The sequence below is a fragment of the Chrysochloris asiatica genome, unplaced genomic scaffold, assembly GCF_000296735.1.
Source record: "Chrysochloris asiatica unplaced genomic scaffold, ChrAsi1.0 scaffold00249, whole genome shotgun sequence".
In the NCBI taxonomy this organism is placed as follows: Eukaryota; Metazoa; Chordata; class Mammalia; order Afrosoricida; family Chrysochloridae; genus Chrysochloris; species Chrysochloris asiatica.
This window is the reverse complement of record NW_006408767.1, coordinates 1,285,340-1,294,719: the sequence shown is the minus strand read 5'-3', so window position 1 is coordinate 1,294,719 and position 9,380 is coordinate 1,285,340. Positions and strand designations below refer to the sequence as shown.

Below are 9,380 nucleotides of genomic sequence, written 5' to 3'. Positions count from 1 at the left end.
ACAAATGGAAGAGTCAAGAACAGAATAAAATTATAAGAACAAAGGATCTGGGAGGTCAGTCAATGATCAAAACAATTACAATGTGAAAGAAGATAAACACAGAGGAACAGAGACCCAGGTGGTGGGAAGGTCAGGTAGATTACTAGATAAAATAGACTGTCTTAAATGGAGGGTAGAACTAATGGAATATAAGGTAACCACAATGGGGTTGGGGTGGGGGGGTTATTTTGGGTGTTGGGGAGGGCAATACAAGAAGTAGGGAGGAGGCAGAAGAACAAGATAGATAGGTTTGCATGGCCTAGTGGGACAGAGGTAAATAGTGATGCATACTCAACCCTGGAACAACAGGGCTCTGAAATACAGGGATCTAGGTATAGCTTGAAGAGGGGAAGTAATACTAAAATCCTTGACTGCCTTATGAATATTAGTTTCTATTGCCTACTATTGTAAAATAGACACGAGTGGGATAGAAAGGAATTTTGGAAAACATGATCAGAGAAAACTTGTAAGCACATCTTCAGCCTATAACTGACTGGAATACCTAAAAGGTGTTCTATAACTTGCCCAGTGAAATAGGCCTCGTGCAAAGCCTTTACAGAGTATAGGAATCCTGAGTCCCATGCAGAACCTTATGAGGTGGGACATTCCTACTAGAAAGGACAAGCAGACTGGACCAGCTACAGTGATAGAAGATATATCTTCATGATGAACCTGACCTGTACTCAGAGTGGTAGTTACTTTAAATACCAACAGAGAGGGAAAGAGTCTTCACATCAAATATCAATGCTATCTCCTCTGTACACAGGGTAGATAGCGATGGGCAACTTAGACACTGGCTACCTAAAATGAGGGGGCAATAAAGGCATGAAGTGACTAGCTTACAAGGTTTCAAGAGGGAATTTAGTTTAAGAGTATGGGTGGAACGAAAGAGTCCCCACTGAATAGCTGTCACTTTGTCTAGATGGGTCTGGTGAAAAGAGATAGGGATAAGATTCGTAAGATTCAATAGTGAGTAATTGTTATCATGACTAATCGCGACTGTCACAATTGTAAAGGTAGAAGTTTTATAACAAAACAAGGGGAGTGGCTAATCTTACAGTCCCAAACAGAGAGGACCCTAGGACCATCAAGAGAGAAACATACAAGCAGAATGCGGGACCTTATCCAGAGAAGCAGCAGCACCAGATATGGAGGCAGAGATGGGGGCATGGAGAAGGGGAGCGGCTGAGGACTCTAGATTCATGGACTAAGAAGAGAAGGACTAAGAGCAGACTCCTGGTGGCCAGGAGCAGACTTGCAGAAAGTGCCCCTTGAAGATGTAAATTACAATATATGCCTGAGTGGGTTTTTTTGTTTGTTTGTTTTTAAAAAAAAGCTAAAAGGGATATAGAGAAATACTGTTAACTGATGGTACATGGAGCAGATTATAATCATTGTAATGAAACAAGGTGTATGATTTGTTGAATGTAACACTGATGATATGCCCTGTAAACTTTCACTCAATCCACAATAAAAACCTTAAAAAAAAAAAAATCAGTGAAGATGAAAATTAATAAAATCAGAATGAGAGAGAAGATATTACTACCAGTATTGGTAAAATAAAAACAATTATAAGGAAATGATATGCATTATTTGAGTCCTGGTGTGGCGTTATAGGATAAGCACTGGACTGTAAGGTCCGTCTGAACCACAAGGTCACCAGCGGTTCAAACCCATTCGCCACTACTCAGAAACCCTATACAGGGTTGCTCTGAGTCAGAACTGACTCGGTGGCACTTAACAACAACAATGCATTACTACTATATATCAGTAAACAAGACAGCTTAGATGAAATGAACAAATTCCCAGAAAGATTTGAACTTACAAAGCTAACTCAAGAAGAAACAGAAAATATGAATAAATATATAACAAGAGACAGAATGGATACATGCATCATACATACATACAAAGCAAAAAAGAGTGTGCAAAGCAAGGCCAGGACCAGATGGCTTTATAAGTGAATTCTAGCAAACATTTAAAGAATTCATTCCAATTCTTCATAGTCTTCAAAATAGAAGAGATGATAAACTATTCTACGAGGCTTCTATACTATCCATATATCAAAATTGGAAAAAGACATTATAAGTAAACTAGAGGTCACTATGAATACAGATGCAAAAATCCTCAATAAAATACTAGAACACCAAGTCCAGCAATGTATAAAATGGTTATACACTATTACCATGAGGGATATATGCCAGAAATGCAAAATCGGCTTCTTGTTATTAAGTGCTAACAAGCTGGTTCCAACTCACAGCAATCCGGTATAGAGTTTCCAAGGAATGGCTGGTGGACTTGAACCACAGACCTTGCAGCTAGCAGTCCAGTACTTATCCTACAGTACCATAACAAGGCTTAGCAGTCCAAAAATGCAATTAAAGTAACACATTCTATTAATATGATAAAGGAAAAGAACCACACAATTAGCTTAGTGTTTGTGAAAAAATAAGAATCTAACAATCTGGAGTTCTGGTGAGGCACTGTAGGGTAAGTACTAGACCGCAAGGTCGGTTTGAACTGAAAGGCCGGCAGTTCAAACTCACCAGCTGCTCCTAGGAAGCCCTATACAGGATAGCTAGGAGTCGGAACTTAACAATAATCCTTTCATGATAAAAACAGTGAAATAAACAAAACAAAACAGGACTAGAAGGGAACCTCCTCAACTTAATAAAGGGTAGGTATCTAGGAGCTCTGGTAGCGTAATGGTTACAAATTGGGCTGCTAACCTCAGGGTCAGCAATTTGAAACTACCAGCTGTCCCATGGGAGAAAGATGAGGCTTTCTGCTTCCGTAAAGATTTACAGCCTCGGAAACCCTGTACAGGGTCTCTATGAGTCAGAACCGACTCCAAGGCACAAAACAACAACAACAAAAAATCTAGGAGCTCTGGTAGCGTAGTAGTTACGAATCAGGCTGCGAACTACAAGGTTAGTTCCACCACTACCACCACCACCAATGGAAAGAGACTGAATGTTTTTATCCTAAGATCAAGAACAAAAAAGAATGGTCCCCCTAACACATCTATTCAACATTGTATTGAGATTTTTAGTCAAATGTCTAAGTAAGAAAATGGAATATAAACCATCTAGATTGGAAACAAAGAAGTAAAACTATCTTCATTGGTGGTAGTAGTTATGTGCCGTGGAGTCGGTACCAACTCATAGCGACCCTGTACAGGGCTTCTGAGGCTGTAAATCTTTACCGGAGCAGAAATTTCTCCTGTGGAACAACTGGTAGTTTCGAACTGCTGACCTTAAGGTTCGCAGCCTGATTCGTAACCACTACGCTACCAGAGCTCCTTATTAGCAGATGACACAATGTTGTATATAGAAAACTCTTAAGAATTCACTCACACAATGGAAAAACAGGTCCAGAGGTCACAGGACACAAGAGCTATACACAACAATCAATTGTATTGCTATACACTAGCAAATGAATTTGACAGTGAAATTACAAAACCAACTCCATTTAGGATTAATCTAACAAAAGATGTATACAATTAATTCTCTGAAAACATTGTTAAAAGACGTTAAAGATGACCTTTAAATAAATGAAAAGATACATTATGTTTATGAATTAGAAAACATAATATTTAAAGATAGCATTATCCCCCAAATTGATTGACATATTCAATACAATCCTTATCAAAATTCCAGCAGCCTGTTTTATAGAAATTGACAGCTGATCCTAAAACTCACATGAAAATTCAAAGGACCTCAAACTGTTAAAACAATCATAAAAGAGAACAAAAGTTGGAGAATAAAAAGTGCTCTGCTAGCTTAATAGTAGACATACGAGATGAATGGAACAAAACAGACAGTTCCCAAACACACCACAAATACTGAGAGTTCAAAATTGACAGTTCGCAAACAAATTTAAAATAATTAGTTTTTGACAAGTGTGCCTTGATAAATCAATGGAGAAACAGTCTTCTGAGAAATGGGGCTTAGACAATTGCTTGCACAATAATGAGATTGGATACCTATTTCATTTCATTTGTAAAGATTAACTCAAAATAAAACATAAACATAAATGAAAGAGCTAAAATTACATGACTCTTAGAAGACAACAGAAGTATAAATCTTCATGACCTTGGTTTCTTACATATAACATCAAAAGCATGAACAATCAGAGGAAAAAAAAAATTTTAACTGGATTTCATCAAAATTTTTTTGCTTCGAAGACTACCATCAAAAAAGTAGAAACACAATCCACAGCACAGGAAAAATATTTGCATACAGAGTCACATGTGCCCATACTACCCAGCTGAATCTTTTTTTTAAAAAAGTACATATGAGATTAAGTCCAAAAGTATTGCTACTAGGGTTCCAGTTCATATATGCATTTATTCCAAATAAAACAAGTTTAAACACGTCTCTGCAATCTTGGATGGCAACAGACAAGTTCTCTTAGTAATATACTTGTCTCAAGTCTTGTAGTATGCTGTGGAGTCGATTCTGACTCATAGAGACCCCGTATAGGGTTTCTAAGGAGCGGCTGGTTACGCTTGAATCACCAACCTTGTGGTTCAGGCCGCTTTGCAGTCCAGCACATTAACCCACAATGCCACAACAAATCCTGTTAGGGTGCCTTAAAAAAAAAAGTCCAATCAAAACAGTGATTCCTGATGGGATCTACTAGCGCAGATAATTTCAAGGTAGAGAGGGGTCAACTCAGAGGTTATGGCAGCCGTTTCTTGGGATTCCCAAGGGGTAATCTTGATTCATTTTTCTAAGGACACAAGGACAAATCATGGGGGCTTATTATGAAGAAGGTTTTGTTTTTTTTTATTGAAAACAGCATGGGTAGAAAAAGGCCAGGAAAGGTGCACTAAGGAATTGTTTCCCCAATGCACCTGATAATTCAAGGGTGGCCTGCAATAATTTTGTTGGGAAGTCTTACCGCTTCCTCCCTAAGCAGCCCGATCTTGCCTCTTCACACTTCTTTTTGTTCCCTAACCTCAAGGAACTTTTAAAAGGAACACTGAAGAAGTCAAAACTACTGCTTTAAGCTGGTGTAAATCAAAGAGTACAGAATGCTTGGAGAAGGTTTTTAGAAATAGAAACACCACCTTCAGAAGTATATAGACCTAGATGGAGAATATGTTGAGAAACAGTAGCTTCACATTTTGATATTTTTGTTTAATAAAATTGTTTCTATAATTCAGTAGCCCTACTTTTTTACTTACCCTTGTATATATAAGACTTAAGTTCTGCTATCTAGAATACACAAGGTATTCTTACATACCAATAATAAAAAGACAATCCAATTTAAAAACTAGGCTAAGGATATGAATAAACACTTCTCCAGAGAAGATACTAAGGAGCTCTGGTAGCATAGTGATTATGAATCAGGTTGGGAACCTTAAGGTCAGCAGTTTGAAAACTACCAGCCACTCCGCGGGAGAAAAATGAGACTTTCTGCTCCCGTAAAGATTTACAGCCTTGGAAACCCTGTACAGGGTCGCTATGGGTCAGAAACGACTCGACAGCACTTGACAACAACAAAAAAGATACTAATAGCTGAGAAACACATGCAAAAATACGCAATCATAATTAGCCACCAGTGAAATGCAAATCAAAACTACAATGAGATATCATGACTTACACTCACTAGGATATTAAATTAAGTGCTGTCGAGTCGGTTCTGACTCATAGTGACCCTATACAAAAGGAGTTGAACTGGTGGGGCTGAACTACCAGCCTTGCAGTTGGCAGTCTAGTGCTTATTCTACAGCGCCACACACTAGGACTCACCAGGATGGCTATAATTAAATACATAATAACAACTGTTTGTGGATATGGAGGAACTGCAGCTATCATATATTGCTGTAAGTTAGTGACAGATACTCACGTTATATAAAATACCATTAGTACTTTTTACTGAGACGAACAATGTTAGTTTATTTGCTAAAAATTATATATCATATTTTGTCAACATGAGTTATTCCAAAGAACCCAGTTATGGATAGAACTGTGTGTGTGCATGTGTCCCGATTTAAAAAAAAAAAAAAAGTACTGAAATCCTGGTCCCTGTACCTCTGAATGTGATCCTGTTTGGAAATGGGATTTTCTTTTTTTATTTACATGAGGGTGGATCCTAAACCTAATCACTCCTGAGTTATAAAAAGAGCAGAACAGAGACATACACACAAGGATGACCGATGTCACGTGAAGACTAGACTACAAGCAAAGGAACACCGAGAACTGCTGTTGGCACCACAAACAAGGAGAGGCTCACAGAAAGAAGTGTCACGGCTGAGACCCTGATTTAGATCGTTAGCATCCAGAACTATGAGAAAATGAATTTCTGTTCTTTAAAGCCACCTACTTGTGGGTTAATGCACCAGACTGCAAAGCCATTTGAACTGCAACGTTGATGGTTCAAGCTCACCAGCTGCTCCTCAGAAACCCTATACAGTGTCACTATGGGTCAGAATCTACTCAATGGCACTTAACAACAACAACTACTTGTGGTATATGCATATATGTTACGGCAGGACTAGGTAACTGAGGTAAATCCCCCTTTTTGTGGTGCTGTGAATAAGGTGCTGTACTGTAAAGTCAGTTTGAACCACAAGGTCGGTGGTTCAAACTCACCAGCTACTCCTCGAAAACCCAATACAGGGTTGCCATGAATTGGAACTGACTTGATGGCACTTAACAACAACAATCACTATATAAAATTAAAATGATGCAGAAGTATAAAAGGAGTAAAATATAAACTACATATGACTTCTCTCTCCATGCTGCACTATTTAGTAGGTCACCACTGCCAAGTTAGTATAAAAATAGGGGAAGGGAAGCCTTCAAAAAGTTTGTGGAAAAAAGGGAAAGATAATGGAATTTTTCCACAAACTTTTAAAATTCTCCTTTGTATTTTTCTGAATGTCTATCTATTGTTGGCAGGTTGAGTGGCACGCATATAACCCTGCTACCTTTGGGGCACAGATATATGCATGGATGCATACACCTGTGTCCAGGTATATAATTTCCCAAAGTTACTTGCGGGCCCATATTCACTCAGCTGGACCCTTTAAGAAAAGTATATCTAAATAAGATCTTTGTTCTGCAACTTCACAAGTGTTGATGAGGATATGGAGAAACTGGAACCCTAGCAAAGTACTGGTGGCAATGTAATATGTACAGCTATTTTAGGAGACAGTTTGGCAGTTCCTCAGACAGTTAAATATACTAATCAACTGACACAGGAATTCCTCTCGTAGGTACACATCCAAAAGAACCAAAAACACTGTCCACACAAACACTTGTACTTGAACAACCATAGCAGCATTATTTATAACAACCAAAAATGTCCATCACCAGGGGAATGGATAAACAAAGAACAGTACAGCCACAATGAACTCTTATTCTATAATAAAAAGGAATGAAGTACTGATTCACGCTGCATCCTGGATGGATCTTGAAAACATTATACAGTAAACCCTGAGAAAGCTGGAATGTGTGACAGGTGTAAAACCTAGCAGAGAAGGAAAGATCAAGTATTTCTCCACTAGTAGAGAGTGACAGAAAAAAGTGGTGAGGCTACACCCTATCAAAGGCGGAAAACTTTCGAGGCCTGCCTGTAAAAACAAGGCAGTTGCGGGGAGTTCCAGCCTCCACAGGTTTCATTTTATAACTTTAAGAAGCCAGTAAGACAATACCACATATTTTATGATTTTAACTATAGGAAATGTCCATAACAGGCAAGTTTACAGTCAGAAAGTAGGTTCCCTAGTGATAAGGGGGTTTGTCAGGGAGTTTGTAGAGAGTGACTACTAATAGGTATAGGGTTTCTTTTTGGGGCTATGAAAATGTTTTAAAATTGCGAACTGTGAATAGCCTAAAAACATTGAACAATATGCTTTTTAAGTGGGTCAACTGTACAGTATGTGAATTACATGTTAATAAAACTGTTAAATAGAAAAATAACACCAATCAAAGCGCAATACATTCTTTATACCTATGTTTTCCCTAGTGGAAAATTGCTAACAAACTAGAGGGTACTGGTTTTCCCCAGTGTAGAATTACTAATACAGTCAGTGGGTGTCTGAGGATTTCCCTCAATTCTATAAACTGAAGAACAGAATGTAAACAAACCACAACTAAAAAACCTCTCACAAACACTGTATGTTGGAGTAAGTCAGAAAGGCTTAGGTTTATTCTAAAGATTTACTACAGATAGCCAAATCTGACACAATCTAACATAAATAAAGGGAGGACTGAAGCTATCTGGCTGAAAATTCCCAGTAAGCATCTGTTTCTGAGGTTTAATTTTTTTTAAAGTTTAACTACGTAACTTATTGCTAGGAGTATATGAAGATAAATAAATATATATGAGGAAAAAACTGTTTCATAAAACTTATAGTTATGATGCAATATTTTAGTTTAAAGTTTCATTTTTACCATGCACAGGTGATTCTTCATCAGCAAACAGGCATGGTTCTATTTGTTTCAAGGAACTTCGACCTTCAAGTCGTGCAAGCAGCTTGTAAAAAAAAAGAGAGAGAAAGAAAGAAAGAAAATTCATTATCTAAACATCAAATCCTACACCTCTATTTTTACACTTTTTCAAAAGCCTATTTTTCTTAAAAAACAAAACCTTTCATGACTCTGAGGTCTTGAAGGATATTTATGAAATATGAAATACAATTTAGGATAACTATTGTACTGATCTATTTAGAAAATATTTCACTTTATATGTATCAAATACTGATGGTATGATTCCTGCCTAAACAATCTACACTGGGATATCGGATCAAGATGCTAACTGCAAAATATTTAACTATGTTATACTTTCAAATTATCTTTCTCACTGTACTTACTACACCTGTAACATAGGTATCTGTTTGTATTTGACTTCGCCATTATACTGTCAGCTCCTTACCTAGCACAGAGAGGAACAAAAGAGAAAGGTCAAGGAAAACTTTAAAGCAACCACCTGAGCTGAGTCTCAAACGATAAGTAAAAATCTGTTAGATGAATAGGCACAGAGGATATAAATAGCCCTGTGTGTTGGTAAACTATAAGCAGATTGGAAATGCCAGAGCTTGTGGCATGAAAAGGTAGATGAACATGAGGTACTAAAAGACAGCAGAAATGAGACCATGGATAGTCTTAAATGCCATGTTTAGGAGCTTGACCTTTAGTTTGTAGACAAGAAGAAGAACCAAGGGATTTTATGATAAGCAGTGAGAGACAGGCTAGCATAGTGCTTCCTAGATCACATCTCTGGAGCACCTTGCTCACAAGGCTGTTGAGGATTAAGTGTGTTAAAACGAGTGCTTGGCATAGGAGAAGCCAATCTATAATTATAATTAACTATATATATATATAATTAAT

General features: G+C 37.7%; 1 protein-coding gene across 1 annotated transcript in view; it reads right to left on the bottom strand.

Annotated features, from left to right (window-relative positions):
- The window catches only part of LOC102838672 (DNA repair protein XRCC2-like), a 44,293-nt gene that overhangs the window by 28,208 nt on the left and 6,705 nt on the right, over positions 1–9,380 (bottom strand). Inside the window, exon 2 of the mRNA XM_006873699.1 lies at positions 8,445–8,526. Coding sequence (XP_006873761.1) covers positions 8,445–8,526 — 82 coding nt within the window. The remainder of the gene's footprint in view (positions 1–8,444; positions 8,527–9,380) is intronic.